This window comes from Paralichthys olivaceus, chromosome 10 (genome assembly GCF_024713975.1).
Source record: "Paralichthys olivaceus isolate ysfri-2021 chromosome 10, ASM2471397v2, whole genome shotgun sequence".
In the NCBI taxonomy this organism is placed as follows: domain Eukaryota; kingdom Metazoa; phylum Chordata; class Actinopteri; order Pleuronectiformes; family Paralichthyidae; genus Paralichthys; species Paralichthys olivaceus.
Genome location: NC_091102.1, coordinates 13,335,922 through 13,353,462, shown reverse-complemented (window position 1 = coordinate 13,353,462; position 17,541 = coordinate 13,335,922). Strand labels below are relative to the sequence as shown.

The 17,541-nt window shown below is 40.8% G+C and overlaps 1 protein-coding gene across 5 annotated transcripts; it reads left to right on the top strand.

Moving 5' to 3' along the window:
- LOC109631032 (myc box-dependent-interacting protein 1) lies at positions 1-17,441 on the top strand. 5 transcript variants are annotated; one of them, XM_069533070.1, is made up of 20 exons: positions 59-321; positions 1,344-1,424; positions 2,127-2,181; positions 2,322-2,416; positions 2,798-2,893; positions 3,205-3,315; positions 3,415-3,507; positions 3,974-4,059; positions 4,279-4,354; positions 5,167-5,222; positions 6,099-6,143; positions 7,661-7,730; positions 8,468-8,590; positions 8,758-8,841; positions 10,626-10,646; positions 12,542-12,931; positions 13,455-13,511; positions 14,470-14,634; positions 14,735-14,836; positions 14,941-15,495. In XM_069533070.1, the coding sequence occupies exons 1-20, from the start codon at positions 235-237 to the stop codon at positions 15,040-15,042; spliced, it is 1,995 nt and encodes a 664-aa protein (XP_069389171.1). In that variant the 5' UTR covers positions 59-234; the 3' UTR covers positions 15,043-15,495. The 5 variants fall into 5 exon arrangements, with proteins under 5 accessions (XP_069389174.1, XP_069389171.1, XP_069389172.1 ...); XM_069533073.1 differs by lacking the exon at positions 12,542-12,931 and having other exon boundaries at positions 1-321; positions 14,941-17,441; XM_069533071.1 differs by lacking the exon at positions 6,099-6,143.
- The last annotated feature ends 100 nt before the right edge of the window (positions 17,442-17,541 follow it).

Genomic DNA, 17,541 nt, shown 5'->3' with positions numbered 1-17,541 from the left:
GTCACGGTCGCGCACACATCGACTCAACATTACAGAGATACAGCTTTAGCCTTCTGCCCTCACTCAATCCCACAGATACACCACAGCACCACACGATTACACCCATCAGCGTTAATTCTCCACTGGACATTGATGAATCTGCGTCCACCGTCGCCGTAGCGGTCCGCCCGATCGTTATTCTCCTGTGTTTCCTCTCCTTCTCCCGCATCCCACAGACGTATCCGACGCTCCAAGATGGCTGAGTTGAATTTGGGGAAGGGGCTTACTGCGGGGAAAGTGGCCAGCAACGTGCAGAAAAAGCTAACCAGAGCCCAGGAGAAGGTAGGAGCTGCTGGTTTACATGTTAACGCACAGGGATGGAGGAGGAGGAGGAGGAAGTGCAGGCCCACAGGCTGAGAGGCAGCAGTGGTGCCGCATCCTCCACCGACCGAAGGCGCAGTGTCGCATCACGACGTTATAATAATAATAAGAGAATGGATGGTGGGTTCTGGGGATGGGGGAGTTTGCCTTCAAACACATCCCCCTCTGCAACCAATGTCATGCAGCGGACATTCCTCTTAATGCAGTGAGATAACCTGTTAGGCCTGCTCTTCATTCAGCCTGGGGACTGATGGGGTTCGGGCTTAAACTGTAGCTGAGGGTCGTTACGCAGATGGTGGCTGACTGTAGACTCTCTTGCATTTTACAAGCATCACAACGATATGGAACGTGCACGCTGCGGTGTGTGCAAGTGGTAAATAAGGGGCCCAAGTCTGTGCGTGCACGCACCTGCGGGTTGTGCGCTGAATAAATGTCAGGGGGCGCTGCGTGTCCATCTACACGCATCATGCACTGGACTTAAGAGAGGGAGACAGAGAGGAAACATTATGAAGCCAGTATGCACGTTATATATGTATGAATGCGTCAGGATGAGGAGGTTGTGAGTGATTACTGTGTATTTATGTATGAGAGAAGATACAATAATCCTTTAGTAGTCCCACTGTTACAGCAGCAAAGAGGACAAGTGGTATAGAATGAATGTATACAGTGTAAGCAGAATATACATAGTGTGAGATTTTATACAGAGAAACAGGTTGTACATATGCCATGAATTGCTCAGACAGAAGTGAATTGTACATTTAGGTGAGTTAAAGTTGAGTGAGTTTAAAGTGCAGAGTTAGTGTGTGTGATCTATAGCTTTGAACAAATATGTGTATGCTCCCATACAGACAAACGGGTCTGTCCCCTGTTAAGTCTGTTTTTATGAAGAATCAAAACCTCCCCTTTTGTATTTCATCACAGAAAGTAAAAACTGAGTGAAATCATGTGCTCTTGCCTAATACGATACTTTGTGTGACGGACAGGTTCTCCAGAAACTTGGCAAAGCCGACGAGACCAAAGACGTTGCCTTTGAGGAGGGAGTTATCAACTTCACCAAACAATATGTGAGTTCAGTGACACACAAGTAAATGTGCTTCCAAAACTACTTTGACTGTTACTTTTACTGTGACACCATATTACCACATCTAACTATCAACAGAGGGTAAAGGTTGCAGCATCTCAGAACCTCTATTTTTAGATATACATGTCGTGTCAACCATTGGTGGGATGTAAATGACTTTGTTACTATACTTTAGTACATTTTCCATGTTTTTGTACTTTACTTTACAGAGCGGGCAGGTAACATTAGACCCAGCTTCCTGCAGCACAGTGTCACTGGTGGACAAACTGAGACATGAGAAGTGTTTTCAGTTACAGCATCTGCAGGATTCTTTATTGATATAACACAGTCTGTATTATTGTTGTATTAAACAGGACATGCTGTAGACACAGTTAATGAGGTAGTAGACACATTAGGGAATAGCCAACACTTAGCAAGTACTTCTACTTTTAAGACTTTCCTTTTGAAGTGTATTCAAAAGGAAATTACTTTTACTCACATCGAAAAGTTAATATGGTACTTTTACTTGAGTAAAATTGTTGAGTACTTCCTCCACCACTTGTTTTGACATAAAACTCAAATGTGCATTAGATCAAATAGGATTGAATTTGCTGCGACTGAAGCATTTTCTGGCACAACTGGCTTGTAACGTCTTTACTTCTCTCCTCACACTTTCTTTGACCCTCATGTTCTGTTTCACCCACAGGCCGAAGGCAGCAAACTGCAGAGAGACCTCAGGGCGTACCTGGAGGCTGTGAAAGGTGACACACACAGACACACACACACACAAACACACAAACACATGCAAAGTCCTACTGATGAACACACACATGCATTCAAGCCACTTCCACAATCATGGATGTGCAAATATCTAGTTAACAGTTGGTGTGTTTGTCCTCAGCCATGCATGAGTCCTCCAATAACCTGCAGTCCTGTCTGGTTGATATGTACGAACCGGAGTGGCAAGGCAAGAATGAAGTGGATTCCATTGTGGAGGTCAGAAACACTTTGATAAATGTGCTTTAAAGAGAGGAATCATCTGCATGTGTGTGAGAGAGGATATACAAAGTGTGTGTGTCTTATATGTGTGTGTGTGTGTGTGTGTGTGGGCGTGTATGGCTCCTTATTTGCTTATGTTTCCCAGCAGCTCTTTCTCGTTATTGTGAGTGGGCTTGGTTAGAAGAATAAGTATCTCCTTTGACGTCATCATGCTTGCTCTTGAAATTACTTTTGGATTAAGGGTGCTTTTAAACAGTAAAGGGTTTCAATTTATTCTAATTTTAGACACAAGACGATCAAAGACATATATAGCAACTATCTATAGAGGAAGAGATGGGAATCTTTTATTGTGTGTGCTGTTGTTAATCCACGCTGCAGGACTGTGATGTGTTGTGGACGGATTACCACCAGAAGTTGGTTGATAATGCCCTCATCTCCATGGATACGTACCTGGGCCAGTTCCCTGATATTAAGGTGAGCTGTGTGGTCAAAGCGACATGTTGTTACCTCACTTGCAAGGTGTTAGCACCACGTGTTCATGCAGTGAGGCCTTCACACTATTTTCTGTTTTATTGAATTATGGACATTAAATGAAGAGTAGACGTTATAAAGAAAACACTGAATGAATCTATGACATTTTTTAGAGAAGCACATTTGTTCATTGGTTGCCTGGAGGCTAACAAAGACAAGCTTAGTTATGATGCATGAAAACTGCACTGCAGATAGAGATAATAAACAAATTCTTATTCTCCCTCTTCTCTTCTCTTTTCTTTTTTTCCATTCAGGCACGTATTGCTAAGAGGGACAGGAAGCTGGTGGATTATGACAGTGCCAGGCACAACTATTCTGCTACTCACAAGGCTAAGAAAAAGGACGGGGGCATAAAAATTACCAAGGTAAAGCAAATGCACCGTAGCTTTTAATGATGTTTAGAATCACACTTGACTTCAAATTGAATAGTTGTATCAACCTTTCGAGTTTGTTCTCTCCTTCAGCCTTCGTCTTTGTTGGAGAGGGCCACTCCAGGTTGGGCTCAGGGTATCCTGTCTGCACACAACGTTGCCCAGAGCAGTCTGTCCAGGAGCCAGGTACACAACAATCTTACTGCACCTCTACAACGTCTGCTGACTGTGAAAAAATCATAACGGGTGGCCAATTTGGAGAAGTTCTTTACATCTTCTACATATCCCCTCTGCCCGATTTACCCTTTCACAGTCTGACTAATTTCTTTTATCACAAGTCACTCATGTTTTAGATTAGTGGGACTTATTATCCGTATTGGGGACAAAAGCAAATCCTCATTACATGTAATGATTTTTAATTGTAAACTAGCGTTACGTGTAGGTAAAGGTTAGGGATGGAATCAGGGTTCGACAAGTAGTAGTTATGGTTGAGGTCAGAGTAACTATCCAGGAAATGAAAGTAAGTAAATGTGATGTTCTATGAAGTCATGTAGACACGACTATTGTGTGTGTGTGTGTGTGTGTGTGTGTGTGTGTGTGTGTGTGTGCGTGTGTGTGTGTGTGTGTGTGTGTGTGTGTGTGTGTGTTTCAGGCTGAGGAAGAGTTGGAGAGAGCCCAGAAGGTGTTTGAGGAGATTAATATTGACTTGCAAGAGGAGTTACCTTCACTCTGGAACAGGTGTGTATGTGTGTTTGTGCAAACTGGTACTGATTTTCCTATTGATGGATAGATGCTATAATTACATTTCTATTACATCTGTGCCACATTTACCCTCACAGGATATTGAACTAATTCAAGCCAGTAATGCAGTCAATACTGACTCTCTCTCTCTCTCTCTCTCTCTCTCTCTCTCTCTCTCTCTCTCTCTCTCTCTCTCTCTCTTGTCTTTGTCTCTAGTCGTGTTGGGTTTTACGTCAGCACCTTCCAGAGTTTGGCTGGTTTCGAGGAGAAGTTTCACAAGGAAATGAGCCGGGTGAGATGCGTCCATAGACCTCCCCAGTGGTGCTGTACTCAGATAAAGAGCAGAAAAAACAAACTGATGAAGACTGTCAGAAAACACTTACTGGAAAATGTTGACTGTGCCAGTGACTACATTAGCAGGGGCTCCAATTCTTGCCCTTGAACATCTTATGCTCAGTCTGTTATAGCTAATTTTTTTTATTTTTAGCCCAGTAAATCAAAACTTAAAAACTTGGGGTTTTAAATGGCTGCGCTGAGATAATTCACTGTAATGCTGCCTTAGCCGGAGAGTTGTAAATGCTGTCTGGCTGCAAAATTCGGACATGATGATGCAAACAAACCTGACAGCGCACGGGTAATGGGATGAAATGAATGACTTTGGCGTAGAAGGTGCCAAAACAGTGAAAGATTCTTCATTCAGTGAAAACTAGAGCAGTGCCCATTCTTCACCTGCCTGTTTGTCATGGGCTGTTTGCTTGAGCCACGGAGATGCCGGATGCAGCTTTTCTTTCTGAAACTGTTAAGACAGGCAGTAATTAAGCTGTGGAAAGTAACGACCTGCTGCAGGACTCAGGCCACAGAACCCAGAGCTGCTGCACAAAGAGCTGTTCACCCACTTACTCAAATGTTATTAATATTGAACGTGTCCCTATTGCACTAAATTCAGCACTGCACTGTCTCAGACACCTAACAATACACATGCCAAGTGTGAAGTCGATAAGATGAATGTTTCTCGAGATATACAAGCTGCTGTTGCTCAAATCAAGATTTTGGGGGAATTATATGGTAAAATAACTCACATGCTTCTCTTTCCCTTCCTTGCAGTTGGATCAAGATATGTATGATGTCTTGGAGAATTTGGAGCAAACAGACACAACCAGGTTAGTGAGCAAAGATCTATCAATCCAAATCTCTAATAGCAATACTTCAATGAATCACTGTGGTTGCTCCTCTTGAAGAAAATACTCGCTGGATGTCTCCTTATGCAAAAACAGATCTTTTTCTGAAATGTTGCCAAATATGTGCAACTCCTGAGAGACACGGCTCACCATGTTTGATGAATGTAATAAGCCCAGATCAGACCTGGTATCAACATCCATCCTGAGACATCAGTCGTCAGCTTAAGTTTGTCTGTACACACCTCACATAAAGATGCCTCCTGAATGTGTCTCCTGTCGCCACTTGGGATCGAATCTAACTTTCCTGCTCTACATTCAAATAACGCACGTCATTTATGCTTGCGAAAACCAACGTATGTAGTTTTTACCCAGTTTGACTTTAAACACATGCGATAACACTGTGTTTGTGTGTGTATTGGTGTAGGTGAGAGAGAGAGAAAAAAGAGAGAGTCCGAGTCAGAAGGAACTAAATGAATGATTGATTGAATGTTGGGTGTTATGAGGAAACATTTGACCAATTCAGGATTGATGTTAATACCAGGTATGAACCATAGTCTCCATCACGTAAGTAAGAAGAGCTGTAAATTGAAAATTATGCCAATCTTTGGTTCTTTTGAACGTTTAAAGAATAAGATGTGGTGGCATAGTCATAGTAGTACTAGTGGAGGAGAAATGATAGAAATTCCAATTATTAAACCACTGATTGATTCACTGATTGAAACTGATACTTGATCTGTCCATGTGGAACATGTGGATCCTGTGGTTTCAAAGACTATGGGTTCCAAACAGTTTTATGAAGACACAGGAACAGACACACAGAGTAACATGCATTAACCTGGAGCCAACCCCTCCTTGCAGAAAGACAGGTAACCGCGGCGCCTCAACGTCAGGAGCAAATAGGAGGTAACCAGCAGCATCTGTGGTAACCATGGTGACACAACTCTTTGTCTGTCTGTCCAACTGGATCGTCTGTCCAGCTGTATTTATGTCAGTCAGTCTGCAGGCTTGGGAGATTTGTTCCTAGAGAGAACTAGTGCTTGGTTGTGCAAGTGAATTCACAGACACACTTAGTGATCAGAGAGTTGTCAGATCTGCAGATGTACAAGAGATGAGCAAAACTGTGTATTTAATGCTGCACCAGGCAAGACTGCAATGATAAAGCTCAAATCTCAAGGTTCTCAGCGTCTCATCCATTAACTGAGACTTGTTGAAATTAATGTGTACTCCTGCAATACACCACTTTTCACCCCGAAGCAAGAAGCGTCCTTCTTAGTCACAACATTTCTTCCATGACCCTTTAACACTGTCTCTTTAATATCCACTGGTAAACCTGCAGTGCTGTCTGATTTTGGGGTAATTCAGTTGTAGGCACTGTGGCAGTGGGGTGCTGGCTGGAAATCAGTCTTGAATAAAATGGAAAAAACAACTGACCAACAATACAAACAATAAATATAACAATTTGTTGAGAATTTTGTTTTGATCTTCTAGGCTCTTTTGTAATACACAATGTGCTTGAACAAGGACTAGTTTTCAAAATATATTCAAATGAGTATCATTGTAAACAAGGAATGACCTAAATCCTAGATCCGCCACTGCCGTGTGGAAAATTGGTCAGGTAATTAAAAAGTACCGACCAAGGATTCAAGATTCAAAGATTTTTATTGTCAAATGAACAGGAGAAAGATGTTCCCCTGTGCAATGTAATTCTTATGCTGTCCTTCCAGGAATACCAGCAGACAAAAATCTACATCAGAATACAAAAATTTACATCAAATACAATAAGGCAGTAAATAACAAATTAAAAGTAAGGCAAAAATAAGGCGAATAAGGTGAAGATTGTGGCCCTTATAATGCCAGTTGATTGCTTTAGTGTCATACATTCTGTAACAAAGTTAGAAATGTAGTAACACAAGCCTGTTGACGCACAAATAGCTTGGAGCCTTTGGGCCCCTGGAGTTCTGGGGTCCCATCGGTTGTACAGTCTTAGAAATGTGGAACCTTAGTTTTGAGACACTGTCAAACTCATTTAAAGCCCTGAATGTACACAATTGCCTTATCCAGCATTAAGTTGCAGGTATGTTCTAATCTCTTTGCACATCTGCAGATCTGGGGTGGCTTCATGTAGGACATGCTCTGTATGCCTCTCATCACTGCTCGCTTGTGAGGATTTACAGGAGGCACACACTAAGCCCGCTTGCATGGGATGGGAGTGATGGAGGGAGGCTCACTTCTCTTGCATGATAGCTCTTGCAATGACAATGTTCACTTGAACTTCTCTATAGCATGCCATGTAACTTCTCTTCTGTCATGTTTTAGCTTTTAGCTGCTCCCTCTAACCTTTGCTGCCCTCCTCTCTCATATCATCATTCACCATCCATGTTATTGTCTCTGTAATCTGTCCGTATTGTCTTTTTGTCCAGTGGCAAAGAACCATCTAACCACACTCTCAGGCCAGGAGGACCTCCCCCCATCCCCAAATCTCCATCCAAGGTAAACACACATACACACTGAAGCGTTCTCTATTCAGATGTGTGCCGCTGAACGATGTCTCTCAAACTGGTGATGGCTGCATGTCATCTCTATGACTCTATAACTTTTCTTGGGTAAAAGTGAGTAAGAACTTGCTTTTACTTAAAAGTAAAAGTAATTATTGAGTGGAAAGCCTATTCCCCTAATAACACATCATCATGGTTGAATCTTGACTGCAGCATTTCTACTGCTGCAAGGGCACTTTGCTCTTGTTGAAGGAGGAAGCTGTGATTGGATTAGTGGACCAATTCCCCTCTCATTATTAATTACTAATTATTAGTTACATAATAACTATGTGAACGTGAAACGAAATGCATTGTTAAAATGTAGTGGAGTAGAAAGTAGAGGCATCTGTAGTTCTATAGTTAAAGTACAGTAATACATTTACTTTGTTAAATTCCACCACTGGGATTACATCTCTTTAACTAGGAAGGACTCTTAATCCTTAATTTTAGGAATCTCAATCTTAGTGATGGCTGCATGTCATCTTTATACAGTTATACCTTATTCAAAATCTCTGCTGAGAAAAATGTAACTAGTTCTAAATTATTTTTTTCAGCATTTGTAATTTCCAGTAATTTTTGGAAATTGGATTATCTAAAAACACTTTTGTAATATCCAACTGCAGATTTAACCATGTTAGTTAGCAGTTTTGCTAAATCTCATATTAATTCTTTATCCTCGTTTCTCGGTCCTAGCTAAAGCCAGCAGTGCCTCCTCCACCGAAGGTGACCCCGTCTAAAGAGATGAAGACAGAGAACATCATCAACCTGTTTGATGCTGCAGCTGCTCCTGATATCAGTGTCACCTCCCCAACAGAGGTTAGTGACAAACTGTGGAATAGCCCTTTAACGTCCCCCTTTTCTGTGCAGGTCAGAACTTGCACCTCCTCCTAGTTTTCTCTTTTCTTTTCTTTCCCCGTCCATTTCCATGCCTTGTCTGTTGTACCCAATCTGCCAATGAGCGCTCCTATCCCTGTTGTTATCAGTTTGACAGTCCTGCAGTGAGCAGCCTGTTGGACATGGACCTGGACTCTTTCAGTGCGGCAACCAAAGCCTCCGCGGTCACACAGGTGGATGAGTCATGGCATGAACGTATATAATCGAAGAGACACTCCACTGCAAGAAATGCCAAACTTTCACAAGATATTTTATGTTCTATTCAGACGGTTTTTAAGTTCATTTCATGATATTTAAGTACAAAAGAACTTGTAATGTGGGGGAAACAAGTCTTCAGCTGCAATATGACATATTCCAAGTTGGACAAATGAAAAGGTGAAGGGTTAAATTTCCACAGTGCCAGTTGCCAGAGCAGTTATTTGACTTTAAATACATTGAAATAAGCTTGGATGAGTCTGGATACAAAATTAAAATCTCTTGGTAGGTTTGGCTTAGTTAGAGGTGTCAGCTGCTCTGCTTCTTCTTTCTGATTTTCCAAACTAAAGGTGGATGATGGCATGATGATCTGTAGAAACCTGCTTCTAGAAACCACTTCTTCCTGCTTCAGCACAATCCACAGATCACTCATGGCATGAACTGTTGACTGATGATAGCCCCCCTCTGCTCTGACTTCTTCCTCTGAAGACCTTGACAAAAGTGTTAAACACTGAAATGATTTGAGTTGCGCTTCAGTTAAAATAGGCACCAGAACAGTTTTCTGATATGTTAAGCCCAGGTCTGCTATTTAACTTTAGTACAGAATTATACCTGATGATGAATGGCATGTATGTAAATGGTTTGACATAACTGATGGATAGGAGAGCCAAACTGGCCCTGTCATGACAGTTTGAGGTTGAGATTAAATAGTCATGATTTTTTTCTGTTTGTGGTGACTGAGAAGATTTTAAAGAGGGGATCAGGGGGCCTTTGGAATTAGTGATATTTAAAGCACCAAACTTTCATGCTCAGGTACAAGTCTGGTTAGACATTCAGAATCATACTATAATCCATTGCTTTAATTTTAGTGAAATTATATTCATTGAATAGGAATTTTTAAAACATTTCATATTTTTATATAAAACAATGCCAACAATGAGCAATGTTACTGAATGCAATAAAGATGGGGTGGTTGACAACTCAACTTGAGCTCTTTAACCTCAGTTCAGTTTCAGTTAATTGGTTTATATTACATATTTTCTGAATGGGTCAGGCTCAACAACTGCCCACAACCAAACAGTGGAGAAAAGGTGAGCAAGTAGCTGTGCAAATAAAAATGTAGAACATCTAAACTAGATATATTTTCCCTGGAGTTATTAGAAACCAAGCAAGACACTGAACAGATTTATATCAATCAAAACACTGTGTTATAGAAGACTTAACCTTAAGCGTTCCTCTGAGTCAGCAGTGTTGACATCCGCCTTTAGGGCAGCAGTCTGTACATATAGCCTGAGAGACTTAACCCAGGGTAAAATATACTGCGTGAGTCACCACTGTTCCTTAAGCTTATTGCTGTGAGCACAAGGTAATAATAATAATAATAATAATGATGTGAAATCATGTTGTTTTCTTTGAACTGCAACCCCGCTGTTAGGTTATGACCCTTTGAATGAATTAGCTTTTGTGCAGTAAACACATGACAGGATCTACTTCTTTCTGTTTCTATCATTTGCATTTCTTCTTCTTCTTCTTTTTCTTTTTCTTCTTCTTTCAAATAGTACTGATCTGTACTGTAGTGCCTGTTCTCTAGTTCTGCTGAAGATCTCCTGCTTTGGGCTTATAGGTTAGCCGCATGGGACCTGCACTGGAAATGTCTTATTGAATGCAACGAGCATAAGCAAAAAAACAAAACAAAACTTAAGACTTTATTTAAGAGTTTCATTCTGTCTTCTCATCCTGTTGCCTCCTCTGTTTTCCACAGCCTGCAAACTGGGACTCATGGGTAAGTTAATCACTCTCATCCTACAACATGCGTAAAAATAATGATACATAATTATCATTATGATCATCATCTTTATCAGCATCTTTTAATTTGTATTCATTGTCATTGTTTGCATTTACTACCTATTTATATAGCAATTATACAAGCCCCACTCTCACTACGCCTGCTGCTATATAAGTATCTATCTGGGGTGGGACTTCTATAATGGTTATTTCTGTGTATTAACTATCATATACTTTCCTTATTTTATTTGTTTGTCCCAAATCTGTTTGTGCGTTGTCCTTGTGTCTGTAGTGCTTCATGTGATGACACTAAACACTGAAGAGATTGTCGTACAGCACAAATAGATGTTGGAAATTGAGTCAATTCATTTTCAAATGGATATTTTACACAGTTGCATGAATTATATAAAATATATTAATTATGTCCCATATGTAGTGCTCTCTTCTTTTTTGTATGAAGGATATGCAATTATATATAACATACTGTCGATCAAATGTCTATTAAGGACAAACTACAAGACTCAAATCAAAGTTTATTGTACATTAACCATAAATGTAAATTTAAGATCTGTAATGTGTAAAATGATTTGTAAGTGAATTGACCCCATATTTTTCTGTCCCTCCTTGTATCCCTGTATGTTCACATGCTACAGCACTCGCCACATGTGACACACAGGGAACAACTTGCTGAAAGTCGAGTGAAGTTGCTCATTTTTGCAGCAGATTGCTTTGTAGAAACAAGACTGGAGATTTAGTGGGCAACTTCACAAAGCCTTGCTTGCAACTTAGCATTCTGATTATTAAATTATCTTCTGTTTTGTTCGCTGTAAGAGGGACATGTCTCAACAATCATACAGCTCTGCTGTATCAGAGCTTGAGGCAAAGCAGTGATGGCTCCGAAAGGCTCCGACACTTCTACTCTTACAAAGCTTCCTTCCTCTTTCTCCATCTGAACATAGCCGTGGAAATAGAAACCATGCTTGCAAACGCCACACAGAAGATCCAACATCTATCTTCTGATGGAAAAGGCTGATTATTTTGTTTCTTTCTTGCCTTCTACTGCCACCTTTCCTTATCTTCATTTGTCTTTTGATTTAACCTGATCCTGCTCTGTAAGGGTTTATCAATCTTCTTGGCTCTTGCGATGATGATGATAATGATGATGATGATGGTGACCCACAGTGTCCATGGCATCTTTCATGATCTCCCTTTCCCCATGATCACAAAACAAATAAGTTAAATCTAAATAATGCTTGAAGCTGACCCCTCAAACCCTCTCTCCTGCTCTAACCACTTAAAAGACCATTCTAATGCTTTTTCAGCTTTTAACCCTTTTTACATCACTGCCAACCATTTTCAAATGGCACTTGTAGTGCAGTGCTTTGACTGAAATACTAACATCCTGCTAATATGCTCGCAATGACATTGTGATAAGGTATGATGTTTACAATGATCACTGTCGACATGATCACTAAACACAGACCTGATGATGGAGAAGCCAAATGATCACCAGTTACGATGAATTTCTTCAACAAATTCAATAGCATGTAATAACTGTTGACACGTTGTGATCAGTGGCAAAATTGTAAACCAGTCAAAATTAAGGTAAGATAAGCAGAAATAATCATCTGGTAAGCATTAAAAAAAAGCAAACACAATTTTTAGTTAACAGGGTTAAAGCATTTAAAATCACTTGCATGGTCATTTAATGTTTGAACTCCCTACCTGACATTTTGGTAGTACCCCCAGGCGCCCCTTTAGAGCCCTCTCAATGTCCATATCAATTTCCCCCTGCCCATCAAAAATATTAATAAGATTTACAAACATCATACAATAATGAGGTAAACTCTCTTATAACCTCTGATTCCTTGAAACCTGACCCTTACCCCTCAGTCTGAGGACAGGGGTGACGAGGAAGAGGAGACCCAGAAGCACTATGACCCTGTGGCTGCTGCTGCAGAGGCCTGGGGGGATGAAGGTACGCACCCTGTCCGCTATGACCCCATAGCAGCGGCGGCAGAGGGCTGGGGGGATGACGGAAACCAACCAGTTTCCTATGACCCAGTGGTTGAGGCTCAGGAGACATGGGAGGATGATGGGAGTCAGCCCGTTCATTCTGACCCCGTGGCTGAAGCCCAGGAGGGCTGGGGCGATGATGAGAGCCAGCCTATCACAGAGGTGCCTGCTGACAGTGATGAAGAACCTGCAGCTGAGGCTCCAGCTGACACCGCCGAGGAAGAGGCCACCCCTGCTGCTGCCACGTTGGATAATGAAGAGGGTCAGGTAACCAAGGAGAGAAAAAAAAAGGAGAGATGCATCTGGACAGAAAATAATGGATGCATCGACTCTTGAAAGGAGGTTTGAGCTTGGGAAAGAAACAGATGATAGAGGGAGAAGTTGTGAATGACAGGTGGAAAGATGGAAAAATCCAGAGATGGAAAGAGTTAGGATGCATCTGGGGCAGAAGCGTGGATGCATCAACTGTGACCTAGAAGGCGAAATGGAAATAAATTGATGAGGGAAAGAAATAGAAATATCTGCTTCACAATGCACTGCTAATCACAAGTCTATGCAAATAGCATCCATGTGCAAAAGCTTTATCTTTATGGTGACCGTGCAATAGTATTTAACCTTGCTTTACTAACTATGACTTTGCTGTTTAGGCTCTGCTGCTTGTCTTGTTGTCTGTCTTTGTCCTGTCTCTATGTTCTTCTTACTTTCATTCTTTCCAATTCCTTATTCAGGTACTGTATGTGTCTCATTCTCTAAACTTTCTCTGTTACTCCTCTTTGTCTCCTGCTCCCAGGAGGAGTCTGCAGAAGCTGCTGCAGCAACAGCAGAAGAAGAAGCAGCGGTAGAAGAGGTAGATGCAATAATTACTGTTAAAGTACAGATAACATGACCTCAAAGGTTAATATTTTACATCACACATCTCAACTCTTAACATCTTTTTGTTTCGGGAACTGTAATTAGATGAGGTGTCTTAAACAAGTTATAATCAGGTCATTTCATCTTCAGTCCTAATTAATCCATAGTTAAATTAAGAGTTCTTTACGCAACAGCCAGTGGCCGCAGGTATTTTGTTGTCTGTCCGTCCGTCCCTATATTGTGAACATGATATCCCAAGAATACTGTGAGGGAACTTCTCCAAATTTTGTGCAAAAGTTCACTTCCTTTTAAAGATGATCTGATTAGAATGAAGAGGTCAAAGGTCAAGGTCATGTGACCTTCTCTTCTTTTGAACACAATATCCATAAACACCTTGAAGTCATTTCTTCATATATGATGAAAACATTCACTTGGACTCAAGGGTGATGATTAGAATCTGGAGGTCGAAGTATATATTATTTGCCTTGTGAATGTGTTATCTGAAGAACGCCTCAAGAAAATAATTTCAAATTTGCTATAATTGTTCACTAAGACACATGGATTCAATAATTAGATTTGGGTGGTTTAAGATTCAAGGTCACTGTGGCCTCACAAAATATGTTTTGACCTCTTGAACATGATATATCTAGTCTGTCTTTAGGTCAAATGTATGTAGAATGAAACAGCACTGGTTCATGGAGGCACATGACCACAGTGCAGTATCTCTAGTTTTCTACAGAAAAGCCTTGTCAAGAATGAGGATACATTTCTTTTTGTAGAAAAGCACTTTTAAGAACTTTCAAAATACAGGCATGTATATATAAAGTCTGTTGGTAGAGTTTCACCGTCATTTTTAAGATATCTTAAAAACACTGCTCTTAAGATATCTTAAAAGATGAAGGGTAACAGTGTGAGCAATTTGTCTGTATATTTTGCTTCTTTTTATTGTACAGTCACCTGCAGTAGAGGCAGAATCCACAGAACCAGAACCACCAGCAGCAGCAGCAGCAGCAGCAGCAGAGTTTGCAGAGCCTGCAGAGCCTGCAGAGCCTGCGGAGCCTGCGGAGCCTGCAGAGCTTGCAGAGCCTGCAGACATGCCTCCTGGCTTCTTGTTCAAGGTAAATCATGATAGAACACTGAAAAAGATATAAATGTGCTGAGCATCTATTCAACCCCATAGATCTTATAATAATAATTAATGTTGGTATTTATGTCCAGGTCGAGGTGATGCATGATTACGGAGCCAACGACACAGACGAACTGGAGATGAAAGCTGGAGACGTGGTTTTAGTAATCACCTTTGACAACCCTGATGAACAGGTATACACACACACACAAACACACACACACACACACTTGCAAACAGGCAGACTCTGTCACGTTGCAGTGACAATGAGTTGATATTTGCATGTCTGTGCATTTAGGACGACGGCTGGCTGATGGGAATGAAGCAGGACGACTGGCAGCAGAACAAAGAAAATGCCACTAAAGGAGTATTCCCAGAAAACTTCACCCAGAGGCTGTGAATGAGAGGGACCAAAACATCACTCCAGCTTCTTTCTTTATGTCTCCCCTCCTCTTCCCTCTATTCTCCATATCTTCTCTTGCCCTGATACTGTTTCTTTACTAGGACTTTGGCCATAAGAAGCAGAGCTGTCACAGCCCTTGCTGAAATCATGCATTTCTAAGGTCTGCTGCACTGTGCTAAAAGCGGATCTTGCAATTTCTGTGGATTTCTGCCAACACTTAGAAATTACTGATGTACTTAGTCATTTCACAGGTGCCAGCCTGATCGTGGTACCTCTGCAGTGACTACTGTTAAAATTGAATTAATTATGATGCTTCATGTTTCAGTCATGTCTCGTCATAAAATCTCCAAAGCATAGTCCACCACCATAACCAAGAAAATATCTTTTGAGACATGCTTTTTGTTAATCTGATATCTAGAGATATTGAGAAATGTATGAAGATGTTAAGACAATGCCAAGTGTAGCAGAGTATGCCCTACACACACATATATTAACAGGATATATCTGTTTCACAAAGATTGGGGGGGATGTAATTACTAAGACAAGGCTGAGAGGACACTGACACACTCTGATTCAAGTCTTAAATTCCTCTCTCGCAAAAAGACCGTTGAGCACACAAGGTGCCAAAGTCTAATCAACTAAACTGCACATGTTTAATGAGTCCTGACGTTCTCAGTCTGGTGATCACACTCCTGACACAATGCCATTTAGACGCATCCAACCAATCCTTTACTCCTACTTTAATTATTGACTTGTGAATCATGGGCCCTTGGTTGTTGTATTAGTTTAGATTCAAAGGTGGTATAGGTAGAGTGAAGCTGTTTTTAAAATCCTAAATAAAAGCATATGCAGTTAACAGGTCATCAAACACCAGCCTTGTTAAGGTGACTGCAGGAACTCAATATGAAACTCAAACAGAAACACTGGTCTACAGAGCAGAGAACATGACTGTTTCAAATCATTCATGTAATTAACAGGCATGATTTTTGACAGTCGTGAGAGTCGAGAGATTCCAAATATGCATAAGTCGAACTTGCAAAAAAAAAAAGCCAACAAACGACACCAATGAGAAGCATGAGAAGCTGCTACTGGTTGTATGTTATTCAGGCAGATACAGATACAGTTACACCCAGATACTAATCGATATATACGATAACTGAGCCAGCCTCATTCGTTTAAAAAAAGAAAATGTGCCGAAAACAATTCCTTCTGTTTGCATAGAGACTACTTAGCTCACATGCAGATGACTCCGAATATGCACCAGAGCAACTTCTTTTATTTTTGTATGCTGCCGAGCAACGATTACATATAGCCTAATGTAACTATGTCGACATAATTGCCAACTGAGGATGTTACGGAGTGTTTTTGTACTTCTGTCAGGTTTTACTGCTCTCAACATATAGCCACACACCGTAGCTGGTTGAAACTATCTCACATCCTGTCATCCATTCGGTCACCAACTCAAGATTCACATTCCTCATGATGTTATTAACATGTAATAAGTGTGAGAGAAAAAGGTTTGTGTGACTATGTGTGCGTGTTAATGGGTTAATGGAAACATAAATTCTTTATCTTATTGGGGGGGGGGGGGGGGGGGCGTCCATTTTCACAGGAAGTCGAGAGACAGACGACGCAAATGTGTGTTGGGTCTTTCTCCACTGGCTGGTATTATGATTCCAGGTGTTATTGTGCATTTGTTGTGTATAAGTGTAATTTTTTGCCAAGCTGTGATGACAGATACATATTCTATAAAGACATTCATATCTGTATGTGTGTTACTGTGAGCATGCTGACTTCCCATGTGTTGTGTGAACACCCTTAATTTAAGACGATGATACTTGGGTCACTTTTGAGGCAGCAGAAATCAGGCATTTTTTAAATTTTTTTATTATTTATTTTATTAATCTGGGGTGACATGCTGTATATTTTTTTCCACCATTACCCCTTTACTTTAGCCCTGATTATATTTGCTTGTTGTTCATCAGCGATGCCTCAAAATGTCGCTGGGGTATCGTGGTCCAAACAGAGTTGAAACATGATTACATGGAGACCAGACACATAGAGCTAAATGGGAGATAAACCACCAGACTCAGTTTTCTTTTCTTTTCTTTTCAGTGTTTTTAACCTCTTGAGATGCATGCATGATGTTTTCACACGTGTGCCTGACAAAAAAAGCCCCACATGTGAGAACATCACCTTTACACTCATGGAAACCAGTCACCTGTCTCTTTTTGTTTTTCAGATTTTATGTATAACTTGTGGAGTGTGTTGCCTGGTCTGGTCTGGCTCTCTGTCTGTCTTTATGGATCAGTCTCCTGCGATGAGCTATGGGATACAACAAAGAGGTTTTTCCTGTACCCAACTGACTGGAAAAAATAAAGATTACTTACAATCTCCTCGCTGATCTTTTGCTCTGCTCATTGTCATCAACCATCATGAAATCAGATAAAAATAATCCCAGTCCTGCTCTATTTACTGAAAAATATTTATTGTGTG